This window comes from Lissotriton vulgaris, chromosome 7, assembly GCF_964263255.1.
Source record: "Lissotriton vulgaris chromosome 7, aLisVul1.2, whole genome shotgun sequence".
NCBI classification, from domain to species: Eukaryota; Metazoa; Chordata; class Amphibia; order Caudata; family Salamandridae; genus Lissotriton; species Lissotriton vulgaris.
Window position 1 is genome coordinate 1,769,823,143 of NC_141695.1, and position 27,091 is coordinate 1,769,850,233.

The window sequence follows — 27,091 nt, forward strand, 5'->3', positions numbered from 1 at the left end:
TGTAACCCATGTAGCATAGTAATAGTTTTCCTTTTTGGCTGGTCACAAATTCGGCTCCTTCGGTCATTTTGTACTTTGTATATCTATAAAATATATATATATAATAGTTAATGTCAAATTAAATGTGATAAATAATCTATGTTAGTGATAAGTAGGAATGTTTATACTTACGTCTTTTAGAATGTACAGCAAAACTTAGGACTTTCTTGCTTCTTTAGTTGGGGATAAATTGTTGTGATGTTGTTGTAGCTGTAATGAGAAACATGAAAGTAGTATATTATTAATTAATGTGTAGGTATATTTGCAATGTTAGAGCTCATTTCTACTATAAAAGTGTATCTTCATGATTCACATTGTGAGGATACTTACATATTTTTTAAGGTTGGTATTTGGCAGTATAATAGTTTCTTCAGCTTCTGGAGAGTACTTTGTAGTGTTATCTTAAAAAAATAAGGAACATATGTGTTAGCTTAATCACCATGTTGGTAGGTTATTTAAGCAGAAAACACAAAGAGTCCCTAGTTGGTGGGGGTATATACCCTACAGCGTAGACTAACCCAACCAGAAGGCTCAAAGGGTAGCTACGATGTCAAGGACAAGATAGTCTTTAGCATAACATACACATAATTTACAAATACAGGCTAACAGTCAGTATAGGAACCCTGTCTACAAATCACCACATTAATTAGGAAACTATAATCTTTACCAGTGTAAAAAACAATTTATTAAAAACAATACAGTTTAAGTTCACATTCAAAGAGCAATTATACATTCAAACATATATTAAAAAACCAAAGAGTCGACGCGGCGTTTCGGTGTCTTGTTTCGATGATAACACCTTCTTCAGGACGGGTTTTTTTAGTTAAAAAAATCTCTAAAAGGTAAGATTAAAAAAACACATAATCAACAGGGGCCTATTATATACTGACGTTAGCATTATTATGACATTATTACAAATATGGACTGTACACAAAAATTAATTAAACAACATTCATGATCTCTATATTCACATTTGTATATACAGGGAAACAATCACTGTTCTCTTTTACTTTTTTTATCCATTTGAACACCAAACAAGGTTACATCATGTCTAGGGTTGTTAATTGTTACACCAGCAGTGAACGTTTGATACAAATAACCACATTTGACACTGGTGACCAAAGATATTGTCTAAGTCATGGTTTTATCATTCTGTAGATTCACTGTTAGCTTGCATTACACATACCCTTTTATCCCAACAAGATTAACTTTATACTATCCTATAGTTATCCTTGTGGTCCCATGCAGTTTCTCTTTTATCTCTTAACAATTATAGACCTACCTCAGAAATTTAGGGATTTAGGGCATATGCGGTCTCATGAGGGTACAGTTTTTTTCAGTCATTAGTCTGACTCTCATGGACATATCTTCCTTTGATGTGGTTTAAAAACAATTTTTTTCCACCTAAAGGGTAAATTACACAATTCAGATGAACCCAGATTCTATTTATACTTAGAAAACTTCTACCTCCGTGATAGATATAGAGGTTCATTACCTGGATATAGGTATTCAATAAAATTATCTGTGCTGTATCAGGGGTGACCACCGTATATCAATTCGGCTGTTGAGCATGTAACTGGAAAAGGCAGAAATACAATGTTCCTTTTATTAAGACACAATTTTGGAACCAGAGACTTTTTATTTAAAACATTATCTGGTAAATATGTTCATTAATATACTTACTTTGTGATTTGTATCCGTATTATTTAGAATGTGAAGTTTTGTATGATGTCTGTATATGTATTCGCCGTGTTTGCTCTGTAAATAAAAAATATATAATAGAAAATAATTAGAACAGTTATAAATGTTGTATGGTTTTTCCACATTTATTTCAGTTGCATAATACTTACTTAGTAAAATGTATTCTAGAAATAGTAATGATGTCCTTAGTTCATTAGTAGTGCAGTTTTCAGTAGTTGAATCTACAGAAAAATTAAAATATGTGGAGCACAACTGATTATTTCTGTGTTTAGATTTTTGTGCACATAATGAAACAATGTGACATTACTTACATAGTTAATCGAATCTGTCTTCCTATGCTTTGTTCACAGTTAGTTTGAGTAGAATATTCAGTAGTCGTAGTATCTTAAAAAAACAGTTGTATATAATTATTTAGCATGTTAACTACAATGAATAGCAAAGGGGTACTGGGTATTTAGCAGGTAATTAAGTAGTAGTAGCAAATAATGCTGCTGCTATTTTTTTTACTTACTTACTAAAAAGTATTGTAGAAATAGTACTGATCTCCTTAGTTCAGTAGTAGTGCAGTTTTCAGTAGTAGAATCTACAGAAAAATAGAAAGATGGTGTGCAAAAGTCATTAATTCTGTGTGTTTAGATTAATGTGCACATAATGCAACAATGTGAAATTACTTACATAGTTTTTAGATTCGGTATTCCTATGCTTTGTTCACACTTATTTAGAGTAGAATAATCAGTAGTGGTAGTATCTAAAAAAAATATTTTTATATCATTATTTAGCATGTTAAGTAGTATGAATAGCAAAGGGGCACTGGGAATTTAGCAGGTAAGTAAGTAGATTTAGCAAATAATGCTGTTTCTATTTTATGTACTTACTTAGAAAATGTAATAGTAGGTTGATAGTCTTGTTCTTCTAGTTGTTGTGCAGCAATTCGGATAGAAATGAATCTCCTTCAGTGACTTTTGGCAAGTAGTTTGTGCTTACATTTTCATTGCTTATATAGGGGAGTGTCAGTAGTAATTACTTTGCTATTGGTTCATTAAAAAAATTAGGGTTGTGATTGGTTAGTTAGTATATTTGAATTTCAGTTGTGATTACTTTGTATTAGAATTGAGAAAACAAAACTAATTATAAAAGTATACCAACTAGCATGGAATATTTTTATATGTGTAGGTGATATAATTATGCCAATAGTAAATATTTGATGAATTTATAGTATGTCTACAGTAGAAATGAAAGTATAGTATGTTTATTTTCATGTGAAAACATATAAAGCGTTAATTAATTATGTTAAGAAATGCTTATAAAAAGTCAATATAGTTTTTAATCCGATATTTATGTGCACGATATATTTGAAGTCGATATTTTTGTTAATGTCGTTATTTTTTGTAGAAAGCGATATTTTTGTATTCCGATATTAATGTAGTCGATATCACAGTAAACGATGTTTTTGTATATCGATATAAAAAATTCGATATTTGTGTATATATATAGTTAAGTATAGGAAGCCGATATTTTTGATTTCGATATATTTGTTCCGATATTTTTGTACATCGATATTGTGGATTTCGAAATTTTGTCAGACATTCGCCCAGAGCACACTCAGTCAAAGAACATCAGCAATTCAGCAAAAAGTGGGGGCATACCATGGAAGAAAGAGGGCACTTTCTCACTGTGTTACCATATTATAATTTATTATTTGCACAAATCACCCCGGGAGGGGTATCTCGGCAGGAATTCTAGGAACCAAGCAGAAACTAACACAGTTAGAATAGATTGGTCTTAGAGGCAAGATGGCCGCGGACGGGTTGTGCTGAGTGGTCGCACCAGAACTCTCTCCCATTGACACCAAGATGCTGCGTTCTTCATAGCATGCTAATGACTCTCGATGGCCCCTGAGTGGCGGTGGCATACTAAACTTAAACCCTGCGCTTTGGTGCACCCTATCAATGCAGTGCTTAAGAGTAGATTGCTGATGGAACTCTTGTGGCTAAAACAAAAGTTCAGAAACCTCATGAGCTCCTTCGGATCAAAGAGAGTACCGCAGCAGCAGCAGCAGCCACCCAAAATGCCTCTGCGCCCTCTTAAAGTCGATAAGGGGAAGGAAAGGGCAAAAGAACATCCAGATGCTGGAAAAAAAAATCCCCCGGTAGGAGAGGTAGTGCTTGCAGAGGGGCCTGCGAAGAACCCAGGGGAAATAAGGAAAACGCTTGCCCCACAGCTAAAGAAGAAGATGGAGCCACGGGGGAAGCCCAATACGACTGCCAGTGCTGACCAGAGCAGCCCCACCGAAACGCGGATCAAGACGCCGGGGAAACTTGCTGAGTAAGGCAAGGTTAAGGAAACCTCCCTCAGGCAGCCTACCTTGTCAGAGGTCTTTACGGTGCGTTCCGCCGGTCTAGGGGATGGATTTCCCAGTAAAATCGGCAAAAACAGTCCTGGAGGTCTCCCCGATGGTGGAGGCGTCCTCGAGGACGCTGCAGACGTGCTTACTCAACCGTCGCTAGGCAACAGCAACAGCACAGTCAGAGCACCGTCAGCCGTGCCGTCAGCCGCACAAGCAGCGATCCAAGGGGCCCAGGATGCGGAACGGCTGCAGCAAGAGAAAGTCCTGGTCTCAGGTTCGATATACGGAGACGCGATGAAGCAACAGGAGGGAAATCCACCCAAAGGTGAGCTGGGTAGCGCGGACATGATGGGCGCTATTATGTTACTGGAAGAGGAGTTGCTTGCCTCAAAAAATCCCAAAACCACATGGGGGAGTTCGGTTAGCCTCGCAAATACAAAAAGGCATACTGATGGGGGCTCTGCAGACTGGGATACATTAAAGAAGGCTGATGTGGGCTCTGTTGAAGGAGAGCACTTTTTCTCTCTTAATGAAGACTCAGACTCAGTGCAGCAAAGTGAGGAAACCTCAGAGGAGGAGGAAGATGCTGAGGGGGATTTATCGTCAGGTTCCAGTTCTTCAGGCACCGATATAGGCAAAGACACTACTCAGAAGAAAAGACACTCAAATTTGAGAAGACAGCTAGCGAGGTCGCCAGGGGGAACGGAGAAGCGGCTACTTTGGGATTATTCAGCGACCTCTCAGACTTATCAGGACGAGGATGTAGCTGGGTCTTCAAAGCACAGTGCTCCATTTGAAATTTTGTTTAATATGTTAAAACAAATGCAAACTGAGGCTAGGTCAGAGAGTCGGAAAGCAAGGCAGGATGCTAAGAAAATACAACTGACATTGAGGAAGACGAATAAGTTCTATGAGGAACTCATTGGTAGAGTTACGGAGGTGGAAGAGAGTACGGGCAAGCTGGAAGACGATCTTGGTAACTGGCAGTCCTTTAAGTCAACGCAGGAGAAGATGTCAGAAGATCTCCAGTGGAAAATGGAGGATTTTGAAAATCGGCAAAGACGGAACAATGTTAGACTTTTGGGTGTGGCTGAGGGGCTGGAAGGGCAAGATACCAGGGGCTATGTGATTAACTTACTTAAGGGAGCGTTTCCGGAATCCAAGTGGCAGTGGGACAGGGATATTCAAAGGGCCCATAGGTTCCCCTTTACTCAGAAGAAGGTGCATGGCGCAGAAGGAGGGGGCCAGGCATCCTTTCCTAGAGCTATCCTAGTCTACGTAGGGAATTTTTTGTTACAACAAGAAATCATCGAAAAAGCTAGGCCCGATAGAAAGAGATCTTTTGAGGGCACCACTTTCTTTGCTAGTCCGGACTTTTGTCATGTGACGGTCGAGAGAAGGTGGAGGTTGAGGCAGATGATCTCACAATTTCAGGCTCTCGGATCGGAGGCCTATCTATTGTTTCCTGCCAAGCTGAAAGTAATTATGAAAGGGAGAGCCAGAATGTTTTTATCAGAGATTAAAGCACAGCAGTTCATGGAAGTACTGAAAAAATAGGATATATAAAGAATAAATTGAACTGCTGAATTACTGGGATTGGTAGGGCCTAGTAATATCAAGAGTCACGAGGGTCTTAAAAGGTACAAGTTGGAGGGTGATGATGGGAGAGGGGTGCGACTGACGCAACCCAAAAACGGTCACGTATAGGTCATATTTGGCCTATTTGCCTGTAGTGAGGGGGGGGGACAGTAGGGAGGGTAAGGGTAAGGGAGGGGGTAGGGTTTTTTAAACACGGAAAAAAAGTTTGGTCTTGGTTTGATAACGCACATGTTCACCGGATGTGGTACAGGCAATACAGACAGCGTATAAAGATTATACGATGTTTACATATTTTTTCTGTTGTAGGAAGGTCTAAGAGCTGGGATTTTTTTTATGTCCTTTAATGTCTTGTTAGATTGCTTCAATTAATGTATGTGGCCTTTATGATTCTAATAAGAGATCAAAAGTAGCGGGATTGTTGAGAGCTCCAATTAGACCTGGTATGTCTCCAGGAGACTCATATTGAAGCAGCACAGGTATACCTCTTGGATCAGCTGGGGTTTTCAGTATTAGCAGCCAGTAAACAAGGAACTAGGACTAGAGGGGTGGCAATTTTGGGGAGAAGTAGGGATGCAGCGGTTTGTAGGAAAAAAGAGGATCAATGGGGCAGGTGGGCAATAGCGGAGATATGTTTTAAAGGGGCAAGGTTTACCTTGGTTACAATATATGGCTCCACCGACGATGATCCTGATGTCTGGCAGTTCATGGATTTGGAACTTACTCAGTGGCCTGAGCCCATTGTATGTTGCGGGGACTTTAACATCCACGACCCAGAAAGTTCGTTCACAGAATTGGGGGGGAGATACACAGGGAGAAAGAAGAAGTCATACAGTGCCCTGGCCAGTATGGTCCAGCATAATTTATTAGTTGATCCTTGGGTGAAATTACATCCCCTCCTGGATGGTAGCACTTTCTTTTCCGCCCCACATAAAATCTTGGTCAGATTAGATTATTTCTTAATCTCTAAATCCTTAATTCCTGGTGTACAGGTGGTAAAGCAACCTAGGATCATTTCAGATCACAGTCCCCTGGTATTAACATTTAATATGCCACTGGCCCAGAATAGAAACACGCAGTGGACTTTTGAACGCATCCTATTAAAGGAGGTCGCTTACCAGAAGCATATGGAAGCGTGGATAAAACATTTCTCGGACATTAATAGAGGCTCGGCATATCCAGGGGTGGTTTGGGACTGTTTCAAAGCTGGGCTAAGGGGGGAGACACTGAGCTATGTGTTGGCAAAACGGAAAAGGGAAAAAAATAAAATAGAAGAAATTCAGCAAAGGCTAATTGTAGATGAAGAGAATCTATCGACAGCGATAAGACAGAATATACCATTGGAGCCCTTTTTGTTTAAAATCATAGCTCTTAAAGGGGATGCTATGGAAGGTATTTCCAGGAAGGCAGCCGAGAACTATCTGGCTAAAAGACATGATGAGTATGAATTAAGTGAGAGAGTTGGTCACATACTGGCAGTGCGAACAAGGCAGCGCACAGCTGCGGCGGATATCAAGGAGATTCTGGACTCGCAGGGAGATTCTGTTACAGATCCGGATTTGATTAGAGAAGTTTTTAGGAAGTTCTACGAGGAGTTATATTCCTTGGGTGATGCAAGGGGTCTAGACGAGATAGAAAGATATCTTAGTGATATCCATTCCCCCTCCTTGTCTTCAGAGGAAAGAGAGAGATTAGATGCTCCACTACATTTGGATTAATTTACTGGGGCTCTGGGTAGTTTCTTGCTTAATTTAGAAACTCTGTCCATCACCACCCCTTGTTGTTAAATATTTTGTCCACCCTAAGCGTGGAAGGGTATACTCAGATGTGAGTCCCTTGCTCATTGCACCATCAGGATTCAAGCAAGCCGGGCCGAAGACGGCTGAAATGCCAGAAACCGGTCCCCGGTAGCTTGTTTCCTTCCCAGTGTAAGAATTTGCTTTGTAGTTTGGTTTGCCCTGTTCCCATCATGCACTGGGACAGGAACAGACTAATTTGCATATAGCCAGGTTCTGAGCTGGGATGGTGCAGTGAGCTAAAAAACGGTGTTGGATCTAGCCCTGATCTCTTGACTGGGTGAGAGTATTCTGCTTAATTCAGAAACTCTGTCCATCACCACCCCTTGTTGTTAAATATTTTGTCCACCCTAAGCGTGGAAGGGTATACTCAGATGTGAGTCCCTTGCTCATTGCACCATCAGGATTCAAGCAAGCCGGGCCGAAGACGGCTGAAATGCCAGAAACCGGTCCCTGGTAGCTTGTTTCCTTCCCAGTGTAAGAATTGGCTTTGTAGTTTGGTTTGCCCTGTTCCCATCATGCACTGGGACAGGAACAGACTAATTTGCATATAGCCAGGTTCTGAGCTGGGATGGTGCAGTGAGCTAAAAAACGGTGTTGGATCTAGCGCTGATCTCTTGACTGGGTGAGAGTATTCTGCTTAATTCAGAAACTCTGTCCATCACCACCCCTTGTTGTTAAATAAAAGACAGGATGAGTATGAATTAAGTGAGAGAGTTGGTCACATACTGGCAGTGCGAACAAGGCAGCGCACAGCTGCGGCTGATATCAAGGAGATTCTGGACTCGCAGGGAGATTCTGTTACAGATCCGGATTTGATTAGAGAGGTTTTTAGGAAGTTCTACGAGGAGTTATATTCCTTGGGTGATGCAAGAGGTCTAGACGAGATAGAAAGATATCTTAGTGATATCCATTCCCCCTCCTTGTCTTCAGAGGAAAGGGAGATATTAGATGCTCCACTACATTTGGATTAATTTACTAGGGCTCTGGGTAGTTTACCCTCAGGGAAGGCGGCTGGACCGGAACAAATTCCGGTAGAATTTTATAAAGTGTTTCAAAGGGTTCTGTCGGTGGACATGTTTGATATTATGCTGTATACACAACAGGGTGGTCCACCTCCAGAGTCTTGGGGTGGGGCAGATATTATTGTTATTCCAAAAAAAGGGAAGCCTCCAACACTCCCTGGCTTATATAGACCCATTACTCTGATGAACTCAGACGTTAAAATATATTCTAAAATGCTGGCGAAAAGGCTTGCAGGGAGTATTGAACATCTGGTAAGCCCATCACAACACGGCTTTATACCTGGCAAAGGCACTACTCAGCATATTAGGACGGTGGTCACTATGTTTGACGCCGCAGAGGTCCTGGGCGACCCTATTGCAGCACTTTTTCTAGACGCCGAAAAGACTTTTGATAGAGTCGCCTGGGAATACCTTTGGGCAGTCCTCAGCTGGAGCGGCATAGGAAATGGCTTTATAACAGCTTTACAAGCCTTGTATGAAGATCCAACCGCGAAGATCAGAGTGAATAGGGGTCATTCAGATGCTGTTAAAATAAGAAGGGGGACGAGGCAAGGGTGCCCGTCATCCCCACTGCTTTTTGCATTGTATCTTGAACTATTGTTACGTAGATTAGAAAGAAATGAAGGGATTCCTCCAATGATATCGAATGGCTGAATAGTAAAATCTCTAGCTTATGCCGACGATGTGGCTATATTGACCCCTGACCCAGACACAGCTATCACCCGGGTCGAAGCGGAGGCTCAATTGTTTGGACAACTGTCGGGCTATAGTTTAAATAAGTCCAAGACTCAGATAGTTAGGAATCATTACACTACGAGTTTTGATACCAGGGTGGTCAGTTCGGCAACATACAGTCAGCCAGATTCATCAATGTCCAATTCTGCGATTTTTAAATTGCGAGAAAATGCGAATCGCAATTTAGAAATCGCAGAACGGCATTCATGAAGTTTTGCGATTTAAAAATGCGATTCGCAAGCGGCCGCAATCGCCGATTGCGAGATGCCAGAAATCGGTAAAAAAATCACAGAATCCGCCGATACCGCTGTTGAAATTGCGATTTCGCAATTACTGATATCGCAAATAGCGATCTCGCTAACTGCGAGATTTTAAAAACGGGAAGTCGCATCCTGAGCACAGTGATGACATCACAACCAGGAAGTAGGCAGGTCCCATCCTCATTCCGCAGTGAGAGGCTGAAGTACAGGCAGCAGTTGCAGAGCTCCCCTCCAGCATTCCCACAGGACTACAGCAGGAGACACCACAGTGGCAAGCATGGCACAGGATGCAGCAGGATCTTCCACCAGTGGGAAAAAGCGCAAAATAAAGTTTTCAGAGCAGGAGCTCGAACACCTAATTGAAGGAGTTTCCAAGGATCACAACCGCCTATTTGGCAAAGACTCCCGAAGGGTACCAGAGGCGGACAAAAGGCGCATATGGCTGCACATCCGCGCCAAAGTGAATGCCGTGGAGGTGACCCAGCGCTCGGTGGATGAGCTGAAAAAGCGCTGGTATGGCTCAAGAGGGCGGGCAAAAGAAAAGATTGCTGAGAGGCTGCGGGAGCAATTGGCGACTGGTGGAGGGGAGCCCACTGTCCCACCGAAAACCCCACTGGAGGACCAAGTGGAGGAGACCATCAACCCACGGGCCTGCGTGGGTGTGACCCAGCTTGACTCCTCCCGACCCACCCAAGTCACACCAGGTAAGTGCCATGCGACTGCAACCCCCTGTCCCCTAACATTGTCCATGACTCCAGTGCATCCCATAACATACCCCAATCATGCAGCCAAAGTACAGCTCCATAGCGCAATTGCATTGTGGGACATGTAGTCTGCCCACAATTACCATCCTGTACCATAGAGCCTGACATGTCCAGTGTGAGTCAATCCTGCAGCGAGACAGGGAATGGTAGACTGCATGCACGTAGCAAGCCTAGCTGTGTACGGAACATGTCACTAATCAATGTCCACTTTACATCACAGGCGGCGCAGATGTCCCCAGCACAGACAGCGAGGCCCTGGTGATTGAGGAGAACACAGAGGACACAGAGGGGGATATACATTATACAACACAGCCCGGATCATCAGGGCAAGCTGCCACAACAGCGGTCATCCCACCACCCGTCCCTGTGGCCCGTGCCACCCCCGTGACAACAGGTGATGCTGTAGCACCACGCAGCACACAGCCACCAGTGGGGCCTGCAACACCAGCAGCAGGTCGCCAACAAACCCGCCGCCCTGCGGCTGTGAGGAGCCAGACAAGCGGTCTGGTCAGGGAGCCGCGCACCAACGCATGCCGCGCTGGCAGGGGCAGAATTGTGCGAGCAGGTGGGCTCTCTATTGAGCGCAGGATGCTGAGTGTGCACCAGACCCAGGCCCGACACCTAGCCGCCATTCACCTCCAACTGGACAAGACGGCACGTAATGTGGCACATATGACAGCAGCTGTGGAGGCCAACACTCAGGCAATGTCCAGGCAGTGGGATGTCAATCGCCGCAGACACCGACAACTGTTGACCCGCCTGTCGGAGTACACGCGATCAAATCACATTATTGGGAACGCCACCTCCCAGCTCTCGTGACGCTCCCTGGCCATGCAAGTCCAAATGGTGCAGTGCTGCCAGGACGTCGCAACAGCCCTGGAGAACATAGCAACAGCCATGCAGGACATGCAGGCTACTGGCCATGGCCAGGCGGGGGGGCAGACGACAACAGTGAGGCAACATCAAGCCACAGCAGCCAGTCCACACCACCGGTCGTAGCACCCCGCCGCAGCAGCAGGCCCTCTGCTGCCACACGGCAGAATCAGGAGGAGGACGCTGAGAGGAGGTAAGGGGCAACTACCCGGAGACGCCACTGAACTGTTGTGCATTACCATGAGGCCACATGCTGTCGCAACAAGCATGCCATACAGACTAACCTATGCATATGACACAATATGTCAATCTTTTCACACTTTTCAGAATGCCATGTTTATTGTGCAGTAACAGTAACTAAAATTCTGAATAACATAAAGTGCCTCATGTCATTATTAATGTTGTCATGCATGAGTTGAGTAATGGGTGTGGGGAGTGGATGCCCTAGAAATAGTTCATGCAGATTTGGTTGTGGCGCCTGAGTCCTTCTGCTGGATTCTCCCCGCGTGCGTGACGCACATGTGCAGGTGGCCGGTTGTCCCCTTCTGACTCACTGCCTGAGATGTCTACAGGTATCCTGCGCTTGGTAGCAATGTTGTGTAGGATAGCACACATGGCCACGATGTGGCAGCAGACCTCAGGATCGTATTTGATGGCCCCACCAGTCTTGTGCAGTATGCGAAATCTGCTCTTCAAAAAGCCAAATGTCCTCTCAATACAATTTCTTGTACGTATGTGTGCTGCATTGTAACACCGTTGCTGTGGTGTTGCTGGGTTGAGGTATGGGGTGAGTAGGTAATCACGGAGAGCTGTCACCTGCATGATAGGAGCAGAGGGTGAGTGCCTGTGCAGCGCAGCGTCATTATCACATTGAACTGTTGTGTGGCATGTGTACTTACCCAGCAGGTGTCCTGCACCAAAGTCTCCCCTGGCCAGTCCTGTGTGGATGCCACTGTGCTGGAATATGAAGGAGTCATGTGTGCTCCCCGGGTACTGTGCCACTATGTCCGTAATGATTGTCTTCGCATTGCATACCATCTGTATATTGAGGGAGTGGTAGGACTTGCGGTTACGATACATGTATTCCATTTGTGCTGGTGGGCAGATGTGGATGTGGGTACAGTCAATGCATCCTATGATGTGTGGAAATTGTGCTACATTGTAAAATTGCAGCTTGGTTTCGTTCAAGTCCTGTTGGCTGGTGGGAAATTATATGTAGTGGTGTAGGCGGGTCAGCATGGCCTCCAGGAAACTCCTTAGGCAGCGGGACATGGTGGGCTGGGATATTCCCCCTGCAACAGCGACTATACCCTGGAAGCTTCCGGAGGCCAGTAGGTGCAGGCTGCACAATACCTGCACATGTGTGGGAACGGCATTGGTCCTCCTTGTTGGGTGCTGCAGGAAGGGGTCTAGGTCCCAGGATCAGCTTGATTATCATTGCCTCACTTAGGCGGTACTTTGCGTAGATTTGCTCCCTGGTTTGTCCCAGTAGGGTGACCCGCTGACGGAATATCCGCTCCTGGATACGTTGTCTGTTCCGTGCTGCTCGCTGTAGCCTTCACCGCCTGACCACCATGTAGAGTCCTGGCATTGTGTGAGTCCTGAGGCTCCAGCTGCATGTCCAAGTGTGTTTGGTCAAGCCAGCACCTGTTGGTACTTTGCAATACTTTTTTTCTGAAGTGTATTTTTTTTTTCATGGTTACCACCTGGTTTGGGTTCTCCTTAATTTGCGCGTCGCTAAATGCGATTTTGGGTTTTTTCGCTATTTGCGATTTTTCATGAATTGTGATAGCGATTTCTTTGCGATATCACACTTTTATCCGCAGAATCCATGGTTTCTTGCTATTACCGATTTGCAGATTGTCTTCTTCCTGGATTCTGCGAATTTAATTGCGAATTCGCTGAAAAAGTGTGCGATTTCGCAATTTTCTTTGTTGAATCCCTTTTCATCAAATTGCGATCGCAATTGCTTTTTTGCAGCTATTGTGATCACAATTTGGCTTCATGAATCTTGCTGTTAATCTCTGCGAATTTGGATACTGTGGTCGAGATTAACATGGCTCCATTACTGGCTAAAGTTAAAAAAGATCTAGAAAGGATAAATAACCTGCATCTTTCTTTGGTGGGTTGTACTAATGTTGTGAAAATGGTGATATTACCAAAGTTTCTTTATTTATTCAGATCGATTCCCCTTTTTTTCAAGCTAAATGGTTTAACACTCTGGAAGGTATGCTAAACAGGTTTATATGGGCTCATGGAAGAACTCGAAGGGCCTATAGATTTATGTCTCTACCAAGGGAAAGAGGGGGCTGGGGCGCCCCAGATTTTAGACTCTATTATCTTGCAGCAGCTCTGCAATTTATGCAGGGATTGATTGGAGGGGGTGGTATTTTGCAGAAAATAACAACTATGTCCACACAGGTTTATGCAGCAGTGCTAGGGCAAGAGACAGAAAATTGTTTTTTATACCACACTGAGCTAGGATACTTTAGAAGGAAACCGTTCAAGTCCCTCAGTGCGGTTCTTAAAATATGGAATGCCTTCCTGAAAAAGATGGGCCTGGGTAGATACAATAGATATACTAGACTATATAATAATAAATCTTTTCAGTCAGAAATATTTTCTGATTCAGTAATGGCTGTTTGGGAGGATAAAGGAATTACGCAGATTGGAGATCTAAGGAACTCGGAGGGAATAGTCCAGTTTGGGGACCTTGTAAGTAGATATAACGTAGACAGAAGGGACTTTTTTAAGTATCTACAGGTTAGGAGTTTTTTTAGCAATAAACAGGGGGGCCCAGCAGGGTACAATTCTAATGAGTTTATGGAGAGTATAACCACTGGTGGGGAGCTTACGATTAGATCAGCATATGCGTTCCTAGCGAGAGGCAAGCCAGACGATATGGACAAACATAGTAGTAAGTGGGTAGTGAAATTAGGGGCTGAACCGGAAGCCTTCCAGGAGTCATTGGACCTGGGCCGCACTATCCTGTGTCCAGCCCCCCTGCAATTCCAGCATTATTAGACCTTATATTCACTTTACCACACGCCAGCTAGGAACGCTAAATGGGGGGGTTCTGAGGGGACGACTTGCCCTAGATGTAATTCCCCTGAAGAAGATTTTGTCCACATGTTCGCTACCTGTCCACAACTACACACGCTGATTAAAGATATAGAGGGTTTTTTTGGATAGGTCACTAGGGATACAGATAATTCTAACACCTATTTGGATATTGCTGGGAATTGGACCAGATGGAAGTAATATTCTACAGAAAGAATTTATGTGTTTGGTAATGGCAGTTTATAGATTAACCTTAGCCAGGGCTTGGCTTGATAAGACTCCACCGCTTATGCAAATTTGGTTGGCGAATTCAATAGCTGCATATAATTTGGAGAAGCCTATCCATGCTAGAAAGGGTAGGATAGGGAGAGCGCAGGGTGTAAGAATATGGGAGCCTTTAGCTCGATGGAGGGATGGGATAGGGTAATAGGATTTTGTTCCTTTTTGTTTTTGGTTTCATATTGTGGGGTTTTAGGATAATTAAACTAGATTGGGGTGGCAATAATCTAGGATTTGTTTAAATTTGGAAACCGTATGTATTCTATTGATATAATGATGTTTGTGGAGTAAACAAACTGTTGAATGTATAATGTGCGTGATGAAAAGTATAATAAAAACAGATTTAAAAAAAAAAAAGAATAGATTGGTTTTAAGTAATTTGCTGAATTGGAGATGATCCTTGCAACTTCTCATTTGAAGAGGCAGCTTATTCCATTTACAAGGTGCTGGGGAAAGAATAGTACCTGCACCCTGACCAGGACTTTCTGACCTTAGGAACCGTGAGCAAAGCTTTGTTGCAAAATCTTAAGTCTTGAGGGGGAGTAGCGAGTAAGCTTTGAAGATAGACAGGTAGGCCCTTTACCAAATAGAGCTTTGTGAGTTAAGCAGCAAAACTTAAAGATAATTCTGTTTTTTTACCAGTAACCAATGTAAAGCATGTGGGGGGAACTACTCTAGAGGGAGGATTGCAGATGAGACGGCCAGCAGTGTTCTGCACCACTTGAAGTTTAGATAGCAACAACTCATTTACTGAGGCCAAGGGTGCACTACCATAATCCAGACAGATGATGACTAACTCCTGGACTAAAGATTCCCATGCTCTGAGTGGCAATAAAGGAAAGTCCCTTCTCAACAAACTCCTCATGCGGCAGCATGAGCCTACAGTGGACACCATCTGATCTTTCATGGTGAGAGATTAATCTATCCGGACTTTCAAGTTTATAACTAAAAGTTTAGATGAAGGGGACATACCAAGTTCTGTAGACCACCAATCAGAATTCCAGAGCTGTTGGGCCTCCCAAACGGCCTAATCTCTGTTTTTGCAGCATTTAGCCGGAGACAGTTTTTAGTCAACTATTTTGTAATAACCTTCATTCCGGCAGAGAAAGATTATTTAGTTTTGGCCAGATTTTTATCTAGGGAGATTAGAAGTTGTGTATCATCCACATATGATATAAACTCAAAGCCAAAGGCTCTGACAATTTTGGCAAGGAGGGCAACATAGATGTTAAAAAGTGTAGGGCAAAAACTTGAGCCCTGGGGATCCCCCATCCAATGTCGTGGGACAAGATTTATAGGAGCCTAGAATACCCGTTTGGGCCCTGTCGGAAAGGAAATCTGAAAGCGTCTGTACCGCTCCTCCATGGATACTTATCTCATGAAGCCTCTAGAGTTACTTGGGATGACATGCCATTTCAAACGCTGGAGAAAAGTCCACAGCACCAGCATTGATGGTATATTAGCATCGAGAGAGCATTCGATATGGTCAGTGACTACTGCCAGAGCTGTCTCGCTGCTATGTAATGCTCTGAAGACAGACTGTGATGAGTCTAGGATACTATTTACCTCCTTTTATTTTATGAGTAGTTTATTCATATGCATCTCTAATATCTTCCCATCTAAAGGGAGCAGTAAGATTGGTCGGTAACTGGCAGGATTGGTCAATGACAAATTGTTTTTTTTTCCTGGGTCTGACCTGAGCTCAGTGGCATAATTAAACGTGAGGGGGCTCCCATGCAAGATATGCTGAATGGGCCCTCACACTCACATCAGCAGGGGCGGAAGACCTCCCTCCAGTATGAGTAAGCCTGGCCCTGGAGTCTTCTGAGGCTGCAGGGGCATTTGTTCAGCCTCTGCCTGAGCTACCTTCCAGTCCGATGGAATAGTCCGGTATTAATAGATAGATTGAACAGGGAACAAATTGAAGGTGCAAGCAGATTGGCACGGTCAGCTGGCCAGTGTTCTGGCGTCCACTGATCGAGTCTATTATTAGAAATAACTATCTCAGTTTTATCAGCGTTTAATTTGAGATAGTTATGACTTATCCAGTCTTTAATGAAGAGCATTGAACATTGGAAGAAATCCTTAGACTCCTCCGTCTCGTCAATTGGAAAGGTCAGCGACATGTCGTCAGCGTAATTGTGCACCTTCACTCCCCTGGATTGCAGAGCATGACTCAAGGGGCTGATGTAAATGTTAAACAGGTGGGGGGAAAGAGATGAACCTTGATGGACACCACATGTGTTATTGGCACAGGCCGAGGCAAAAGGAGCCGCCGAACAGATTTGTGGAGTGCTTTCTCTATAGACGGGTGTTCCGATGGCTCTACCATTTTGTTGAGTTTGTTGAGGTCATTGAGTTGGATGGTCAGAGGTCCAGTGCTTGTCTGCAAGAGCACTTTGATAGGAAGATACATTTCTGTGATTCAATGTTGTGCATTTGACCGTGTGACATGTTTCAATGCATTGTATTTGAAGGGCTCTAAGATGTATGTTGACCTGGTCTTGGGGGCGTTGCTGTTGAGTTGAAGCATCTTGAAAGAATAAGGCTTTGTTGGGGTCTGTCAATAATGGTCAGATTCAGAAAGGGAATTATATTGAATGTAGGAAAGATGTCAAATAATGAATATTGTTCAGTGGAAGATGCTGTTCGATGTCCAAAGTTAGCTGAAGAGTGTATGTCTGGTTCATACTGCATTGGCGGTTTTGTGGTGTTTGGTTTTTGTGTTGTAGAACATGATTAGCTGCACTACATGGCAGACCTAACGCACCTTGGCAGCTGTAGAGGAAGGTTGGATGAGGAGTACATAGTGATTAGACCAAGACAGGAGAGTGTTCACTCATACACAAACGAGGAATTGTGAGTCATATGAGCGAGGACGTGCGTGTGATGAAGGAATATGGCCCTGTCTGGGATTAAAATTGGAAGATATTCTAGTAGAGTGAAACTATCATCAAAGAATATGACGCAAGACATCTTCTACACGTTTCCAGTATATTTCCTCACCTTCTAGTGTTAATTCAATTTTAGCATTCAGATTTACTAGAACGCTGTTTACCTTATGACTTGGGAATTCTGGTCTTCAGTAATTGTGTCTTTAATCTGTTAACACATTAACTTCACCTGCTGCTAAAAATGCAACATGGTTGTTTTTGAGTCAACAGTATCCCTCGTTGTGCAGGAATCATCTCACACATGCAGGGTGAGTCTGGACTCAGTGACGGAACCAAAATGAAATGTTTGTGGGTCTTTAACTAAGATCAGGATGAGTTTCTACTCTGTGCTCACCTCGTGCAGCCAGGTGACCAGGGGTGGGCTATGGCTGCTCTCCCTCTATATCTAGCCACCTGGTGACCAGAGGTGGGGTATGGCTGCTCTCCCTTCATCTAGTCACCTGGTGACCAGAGGTGGGGCATGGCTGCTCTCTCTTCATCTAGTCATCTGGTGACCAGGGGTGTGGTATGGATGCTCTCGCTTCATCTAGTCTCCTGGTGACCAGGGGTGGGGTATGGCTGCTCTTTCTTCATCTAGTCACCTGGTGACCAGGGGTGGGGTATGGCTGCTCTCTCTTCATCTAGTCACCTGGTGACCAGGGGTGGGGTATGGCTGCTCTCTCTTCATCTAGTCATCTGGTGACCAGAGGTGGGGTATGGCTGCTATCTCTTCATCTAGTCTCCTGGTGACCAGAGGTGGGGTATGGCTGCTCTCTCTTCATCTAGTCACCTGGTGACCAGAGGTGTGGTATGGCTGCTCTCCCTTCATCTAGTCACCTGGTGACCAGAGGTGGGGTATGGCTGCTCTCCCGCTTCATCTAGTCACCTGGTTACCAGAGGTGGGGTATGGCTGCTCTCGCTTCATCTAGTCACCTGGTGACCAGGGGTGGGGTATGGCTGCTCTTCCTCTATATCTAGTCACATATTGGCCAAAGGTGTGGTATGGCTGCTCTCCCTTCATCTAGTCACCTGGTGACCAGAGGTGGGGTATGGCTGCTCTCCCGCTTCATCTAGTCACCTGGTGACCAGAGGTGGGGTATGGCTGCTCTTGCTTCATCTAGTCACCTGGTGACCAGGGGTGGGGTATGGCTGCTCTCGCTTCATCTATTTACAAAAGGGGGTGGTGATGAACAGAGTGTCTGAATTGAGCAGACCACTCTTACCCAGTCCAAAGATCAGGGCTTGATCCATCACCGTTATTTATCTCACTGCCCCATCCCAGCTCAGAACCTGGCTATATGCAAATCAGTCTGTCCCTGGCCCAGTGCATCATGGGAACAGGGCAGACTAAACTACCAAGCCAATTCTTTACCAGAAAGGAGACAAGCTACCGGGGACCGGTTTCTGGCATTTCAGCCTCTTCGGCCCGGCTTGCTTGAATCCTGATGGAGCAGTGAGAAAGGGACTCATGTCTGAGTATACCCTGCCACACCTATAGTGGCCAAAATCGATTTACAAAAGGGGGTGGTGATGAACAGAGTGTCTGAATTGAGCAGACCACTCTTACCCAGTCCAAAGATCAGGGCTTGATCCATCACCGTTATTTATCTCACTGCCCCATCCCAGCTCAGAACCTGGCTATATGCAAATCAGTCTGTCCCTGGCCCAGTGCATCATGGGAACAGGGCAGACTAAACTACCAAGTCAATTCTTTACCAGAAAGGAGACAAGCTACCGGGGACCGGTTTCTGGCATTTCAGCCTCTTCGGCCCGGCTTGCTTGAATCCTGATGGAGCAGTGAGAAAGGGACTCATGTCTGAGTATACCCTGCCACACCTATAGTGGCCAAAATCGATTTACAAAAGGGGGTGGTGATGAACAGAGTGTCTGAATTGAGCAGACCACTCTTACCCAGTCCAAAGATCAGGGCTTGATCCATCACCGTTATTTATCTCACTGCCCCATCCCAGCTCAGAACCTGGCTATATGCAAATCAGTCTGTCCCTGGCCCAGTGCATCATGGGAACAGGGCAGACTAAACTACCAAGCCAATTCTTTACCAGAAAGGAGACAAGCTACCGGGGACCGGTTTCTGGCATTTCAGCCTCTTCGGCCCGGCTTGCTTGAATCCTGATGGAGCAGTGAGAAAGGGACTCATGTCTGAGTATACCCTGCCACACCTATAGTGGCCAAAATCGATTTACAAAAGGGGGTGGTGATGAACAGAGTGTCTGAATTGAGCAGACCACTCTTACCCAGTCCAAAGATCAGGGCTTGATCCATCACCGTTATTTATCTCACTGCCCCATCCCAGCTCAGAACCTGGCTATATGCAAATCAGTCTGTCCCTGGCCCAGTGCATCATGGGAACAGGGCAGACTAAACTACCAAGCCAATTCTTTACCAGAAAGGAGACAAGCTACCGGGGACCGGTTTCTGGCATTTCAGCCTCTTCGGCCCGGCTTGCTTGAATCCTGATGGAGCAGTGAGAAAGGGACTCATGTCTGAGTATACCCTGCCACACCTATAGTGGCCAAAATCGATTTACAAAAGGGGGTGGTGATGAACAGAGTGTCTGAATTGAGCAGACCACTCTTACCCAGTCCAAAGATCAGGGCTTGATCCATCACCGTTATTTATCTCACTGCCCCATCCCAGCTCAGAACCTGGCTATATGCAAATCAGTCTGTCCCTGGCCCAGTGCATCATGGGAACAGGGCAGACTAAACTACCAAGCCAATTCTTTACCAGAAAGGAGACAAGCTACCGGGGACCGGTTTCTGGCATTTCAGCCTCTTCGGCCCGGCTTGCTTGAATCCTGATGGAGCAGTGAGAAAGGGACTCATGTCTGAGTATACCCTGCCACACCTATAGTGGCCAAAATCGATTTACAAAAGGGGGTGGTGATGAACAGAGTGTCTGAATTGAGCAGACCACTCTTACCCAGTCCAAAGATCAGGGCTTGATCCATCACCGTTATTTATCTCACTGCCCCATCCCAGCTCAGAACCTGGCTATATGCAAATCAGTCTGTCCCTGGCCCAGTGCATCATGGGAACAGGGCAGACTAAACTACCAAGCCAATTCTTTACCAGAAAGGAGACAAGCTACCGGGGACCGGTTTCTGGCATTTCAGCCTCTTCGGCCCGGCTTGCTTGAATCCTGATGGAGCAGTGAGAAACCAGAGGTGGGGTATGGCTGCTCTCGCTTCATCTAGTCACCTGGTGACCAGGGGTGGGGTATGGCTGCTCTTCCTCTACATCTAGTCACATATTGGCCAAAGGTGTGGTATGGCTGCTCTCCCTTCATCTAGTCACCTGGTGACCAGAGGTGGGGTATGGCTGCTCTCCCGCTTCATCTAGTCACCTGATGACCAGAGGTGTGGTATGGCTGCTCTCGCTTCATGTAGTCACCTGGTGACCAGGGGTGGGGTATGGCTGCTCTCACGTCATCTAGTCACCTGGTGACCAGAGGTGGGGTATGGCTGCTCTCTCTTCATCTAGTCACCTGGTGACCAGAGGTGCGGTATGGCTGCTCTCCCTTCATCTAGTCACCTGGTGACCAGAGGTGGGGTATGGCTGCTCCCTCTTCATCTAGTCACCTGGTGACCAGGGATGGGGTATGGCTGCTCCCTCTTCATCTAGTCACCTGGTGACCAGGGATGGGGTATGGCTGCTCTCCCTCTTCATCTAGTCACCTGGTGACCAGGGGTGGGGCATGGCTGCTCTCGCTTCATGTAGTCACCTGGTGACCAGGGGTGGGGTATGGCTGCTCTCACGTCATCTAGTCACCTGGTGACCAGAGGTGGGGTATGGCTGCTCTCTCTTCATCTAGTCACCTGGTGACCAGAGGTGCGGTATGGCTGCTCTCCCTTCATCTAGTCACCTGGTGACCAGAGGTGGGGTATGGCTGCTCCCTCTTCATCTAGTCACCTGGTGACCAGGGATGGGGTATGGCTGCTCCCTCTTCATCTAGTCACCTGGTGACCAGGGATGGGGTATGGCTGCTCTCCCTCTTCATCTAGTCACCTGGTGACCAGAGGTGGGGTATGGCTGCTCTCGCTTCATCTAATCACCTGGTGACCAATTCTCATAGTTTTTTCCACAGGCGCAGTCCCCTGATGCAGACCGCACTTACATGGTAAGACAAATGTAAATCATCTCTTAGCACAGAATGGTGTTTCTGATTGCTTAGATAAATGTTACTTTTTGACACCTCCTAAATTAGGTCACCTCTGTAAGTGTATCGCAATCCAGTGGGAGGTTAATATGGCCTGGGTTTTTGATTACTCTGTCATGGCTATCTCAGCTTACAAAACAGAATCTTATGAACTGATATGCTGGGATAGTCTCCTTATAGATTGTATAATAGTTTTAGCACATGTCATTTCGTAGTTGAAAAGATGTGCATGTGGCTGCAATGTATTTTAATTAACTCTCCAAAGGCCCTTTGGTGCTGTGGGAATAAAAAGAGGGACTGTTAATAGTTAGAGGTAAATGTTACCAGGCCTCAATTAGTATCTTCGGAAACTAATAAATAAATGGCACCAAGTCTGCGCTCAGAGGTGAGATGTTCCACAAGATGACAACCTTGACTGAGAAGCATCCAGTCCTACAGTTGGATCTCTGCTGTAGGGGGTACACTGTTGACTGTACACTTAGAGGTGTTGTGTTCTATGAGACAACCTTCCCTGACAGGCATCTTACCTTACCGTCGGATCCCTTTTGTAAGGGGGTAAAATGTGGACTACACCAGCTGTACATGTAGAGGTGAGGTATTCCACAAGATGGCACCTTCACTGAGAAGCATCCGGCCTTACAGTTGGGTCTCTGCTGTAGGGGAGCAGGGTGCTAACTGCACCAGTTGTACATTTAGAGGTGAGGTGTTCCGCAAGGATACACCTTCACTGAGAAGTGTCCCACCTCAAAGTTGGATCGCTTCTATAGGAAAGTTGGATCACTTGGTCCTGATTGGGGTAGAAGCCCATGATCAAGGGCCCTAGGAGAATCCAGTCCACAGTTCATCCACTTATTGAATTCACACCTATTCAGTGACATGTGATATACAAGCCTTCTTTCATTGTCTGCAAGAATACAATACCATAATATATAAGAGAAATGATATAACAAATACAAAAGAGGAAACAAACAAAATAAATTCCACAGAACAAAAGTCAGAGTAAGACTGCCCATCTCAATACAATCCAGCAACGTATCTTCTGAACGGATCCTAATACTGTTTCTTTTGCTTGCAGGCATTAAAGCATGGAGATCAGGCAACATACGACCACCTGCAAAGGTAAGCAATGGGAAACGTCACATTCTTCTCCTCACTGCAATATCTGCACTATCTTCAGCCACATAGAAAAGCCATAAAAAAGCCCAGCATCACATGAATAGAAAGAATGACTGAGGCGATAGACCACTCTGGGGGAGTGGGGGGTAGATATATTATTTTTAGCACAGCACAACTGAGCAGCTAAAGTATGAATTTAAAATGGCCTGCTACTGCTGTCCTCCTCTGCACCGACGCTCTTAAAGTCTTAATGTGTGCATTCTCTTTTGCATAAGATGTATACTGGAAGCCTACTCTTCCAGGAAAACATTCTGGATTTACTGACAGTTGAGGCAGTGCAGCAAGGCAAGTTGCTAAGCTATGTAATGTGAACAGGAGAGAGCTGAACTGCACCAGAAAAGGCCCTTTAACTGCTGAGACCTGGTATACAGCGTTCTCTGTCCTATCATGTGTGGGCTTAGGGAGACTGGATTTGGGGATAGGTTTGCAGACTGAGCAGCAATGGCTAATCCCATCCTCTGACAATGTTCTGTACGTATGTTCTAAGGACTTCACTTAGGGGCAACCTCTGACTGTAATGTTCGTCTTTACATCTGTGGCTGTAACTGAGGGGGAAGCATGAGGCAGACCAGAAGCAGTCTCCAACAATAAGGACACTGCGACCTGCTTCCTAATGTATCCACTGAGGGACAGAGTACGGATGTACAAAGACTATCAGTTAATGGTTCAACCTCAGTGGATCAGCACAGAGTAAGGCTCAGCACCAGCCTCACACTGAGGACAGAACTCCTTGATGGGCACTTTGGAGGGCAGTGTGCGTATGAGAATAATAAAATGGGGTACCTGTGGCTTTCACTAGTAGACTGTAGACTGGCCAGCAAGTTCACAACACTGTTTACAGAGGTCTGTGAGTTATAGTACTGTTTGGGCGGGGTGCAAATTAACTTTTAGTTATAACTAAAACTTTTGAATTTCTTATGTTTGTGTAGTTTAAGTTTATTTTGTATAGGAATAGAACATTAAGTTATATTAAAATATGTTTTAAATAATAAATTAAGGAGTGGGTCCTCATGCCTGCTCCCCCTGCAACAGTACTCCAGTCCAGCTTGTCCGCAGTCCACTACTTCCTTGTAGATCTGCTGCCCTCCACTTGCCCTCTGCTTGAACCTCCTCTGCTTGTTTCTTGCCTTCTATTTTGCATGTTCTCCTCTGTTTTGCTTTTTTCTGCTTCTTTTTCTGCCCTATGCTTTTCTACCTTCTGTTTTGCTTTTTGCTGCTCTCGTTTGGCTTTTTCTGCTAGCTTTCCTGCCCTCTGTTTTTCTATACTCTGTTATGACTTTTTCTGCTCTGTTTGCCTTTTTCTGCTAATTTCTTCCCTCTTCCCGCCGTTTCCCTTCTTCTGACATTTCCCTCCTCCTGTGGCCCAGCGCTCCGCCCTCCCACAGAACCTACTTAATGGAGGCCGCAGTGTGGCTACGCAGTGGGTAAAAGTGATGCCTGTCTGCACCTGTCCTGAGTGCCTGGATCACACCGAGCACCAGGAGCCCTAGCCATCCTGCCACCCTCCACTACAGTGCTGAGGAGCTCTTGGACCTAGACATCACACACCAAAACAACAACTGCTACACCGCCTCCCTGTGAGCTACCAAAGGTCTCTTCACCTGCCACCATTGCTGCTTCTCCTGCAATACAGGATCTCCAGTCCACACAAGAGCCTGCACCACACATCCCCTAAAGGCCACGCACAACACAAACCTCTCCAATGCATCTTGCTCAACGCCCGTTCACTCTGCAACTAGGCCACGGCAATCTCCTCCAACCCTGACATCACCACCACAACATCTGATGGCTACACCAAGACTGCACTAACAAACACAGCGGAGGCATTGCAATAATCTTCAAGGAAACCATCCAATGCTTTGCCACCAAAGTGAGACCACACACCTCTCATGGAACACCTCAACTTCCAACTACAGACCAATGCCCAGACAATGATAAAATGCACCCCGGAACCTTGACCATCTTTCTGCAATGCCATCTCCAACCTCATCGCCCCCCTAGCTATCGACTCCTTCCACTGTGTCCTAATTTGTGACCATAATTTCTATATCGATGATCCCAACAACGCTAACTCCACCACCCTCCAGGAGAAGCTGAACAACACCAGCCTCACCCAACTGGTCACTGAACCAATGCACAAATCTGGGCCCACACTCAATCCCTTCTCCACCTCCATGAAACAGAGTCAAATACAGCCACATCACAGAACTCACCTGGTCCGAACATGCCATCATTCACTTCAACATCTTCGGTGCTCAGCACACCATCAACAAGCATCACAGCTCCAACCACATCTGGAGCAAGGTAACAGAGACACAGTGGATTTAGGCCCACAGCCACACCCAACTTGATGCCTCATCAGACCCAGAACAGGCCACCCAGAATGTCTCTGCATGGATCACCAAAAGCATCAAAAGAGTCACCCAGACGAAACTAGAAAAACCACCAAAAACTTAAAACAAGCCAGCAGGTACACCCCAGAGCTCAGAACCACCAAGCGCAACTGCTTTTAACTTGAGAAATGATGGCACTCCACCAGAAACACCTCCAACTGAGCCGCTCACAAAGCAGACTTCAGCAATTACTAACTGAGCATATAGGAAGCCAAGAGAAAAGCCATCACAATCCGCATCGATACCATTGATACAGCAACTAACTACACAAAATAACTATTCAAAATGGTCAAGAAATTCTCTAACCCAGCAGCCATATACAACACAATTCACCCCACTCAAGAACTCTGCAACACCCGCCCGGACTACCAAACAAAGATCGCCACCATCCACAACAACATTGACCCCCAAACCACTGTGCTCAACCTCAAAGCCTCGACCAACCAGCCCACACAAGCCAAACAATCACCACATGGTCTCCACTGACCACTCAGACCACCACGGCCATCATGTCATTCATCCACTTAGGGACACCCACTGACCCATGTCGCAACTGGCTTTTCATCCTCAGAACCAATTAAATCAGCAGGGAACACATCAGCATCATCAATGCTTCCATCACCACAGCAGCCTTCACAGACAGATGGAAACACTCAGAGGGCAGACCCCTCCCAAAGAAACCCTCCTATGACCCCTGCAAACTCAAATATTATCGACCAATCTCCTTGTCCCTCACCCTGAGAAGGTACTCAAGAAGACCATCAACCAACAGCACACCGGATACCTGTAACAAAACCACCTACTTGATGCCTCCCAATCGGGATTAGAACCAACCACAGTTCAGAGACTGCACTCAACGCTACCACAGCCGACATCAGAACCCTCCTCAACAATGGGGAGACTGCAGCTCTGATCGTCCTCGACTTCTCAGCTGCGTTCAACACCATATCCCACCACACCCTCATCAACAGACTCTATAACATTGGCATAGATCAAAACACCCTCAAGCAGATTGCCTCGTTCCTTACAGGATGCACACAGTTCGCCTGGTTGCCTCCCTTCAACTCTGAGCCCAAGAACATCGTATGTGGCATACCCCAAGGATCATCCCTCATCTCCACCTTGTTCAGCCCCTACATTAGCCCCTCTCAGACATTTCCAGATCGCATGGTCTCAACATAATTGCTTATGTAGACACTACTCAACTTATCCTCTTGCTCACCGAAGACCCATCCACCACCAGAACAAACGTCTGCAACGCCATGACCAATGTAGCCAACAGGATGAAAGCCAGTTGCCTTAAACGCAACTCTGACAAGACAGAAGTGCTGATCTTTGGGAAAAGCACATCCATATGGAACCACTGCTGATGGTCAGCAGATCCAGACATATACCCAGACCAACAGACTATGCACACAATCTAGGCAGCATCCTTGACACTGAACTGACCAGGAAACAACATGTCAATGCTGTGGCCTCCTCCTGCTTTCACGCCCTCTGCACGCTCTGAAAATTCTTCAGATGGATTCAACTCAACATCAGAAAGAGCCTCACTCATCACTAGCTGACTTGACTACGGCAACACAAGTTATGCCGGATTCTCCACCCCTCTCCTCAGGTGACTCCAGACCATACAGATTGCTGCAGCCAGACTCATGCTGAAACCTTCCCAATTGGACTCAAATCACCCCATCTCAGCAACCTCCACTGACTCCCCATCCAGGGAAGAGGTGTGGCGCCGCGGCTAGGACGACTGACTCCGGAATCTGGGGATCACCGTTCGATCCCCAGCACCGGCGGCAGGTTAGCCCAGAACCATGTGACTCTGGGCAATAGCTTGCTTAATCTTCCGAACGGCCCCCAGCACCTAGCGACCCTTGCGGGTGATTGTGCGCTTTACAAATGTGGATTATTATTATTATTATCATCCACAAG

General features: G+C 45.6%; 2 protein-coding genes across 6 annotated transcripts in view; both read left to right on the forward strand.

Moving 5' to 3' along the window:
- LOC147706636 (cell adhesion molecule CEACAM16-like) overlaps window positions 1-27,091 on the forward strand; it is a 109,861-nt gene that overhangs the window by 71,997 nt on the left and 10,773 nt on the right. For 3 of the 5 annotated variants that reach the window (XM_086933125.1, XM_086933124.1, XM_086933126.1), the window contains one exon: window positions 22,663-22,706. The exons of the other annotated variants lie outside the window; for them this stretch is intronic. In XM_086933125.1, the coding sequence (XP_086789251.1) occupies window positions 22,663-22,706 (44 nt within the window). The remainder of the gene's footprint in view (window positions 1-22,662; window positions 22,707-27,091) is intronic. 5 annotated transcript variants of the gene reach the window in all.
- Window positions 9,777-11,082, forward strand: LOC147706637 (uncharacterized). The gene is made up of 2 exons (XM_086928420.1): window positions 9,777-10,203; window positions 10,484-11,082. The coding sequence occupies exons 1-2, from the start codon at window positions 9,777-9,779 to the stop codon at window positions 11,080-11,082; spliced, it is 1,026 nt and encodes a 341-aa protein (XP_086784546.1).

What these genes read in the sequence shown, in the direction of transcription:
- LOC147706637 (XM_086928420.1), top strand. Translation starts at nt 9,777, where the DNA reads ATGGCACAGGATGCAGCAGGATCTTCCACCAGTGGGAAAAAGCGCAAA. An exon ending in ACCCACCCAAGTCACACCAG is followed by an intron (nt 10,204 to 10,483) that starts GTAAGTGCCATG and finishes TTTACATCACAG; the next exon opens with GCGGCGCAGATGTCCCCAGC.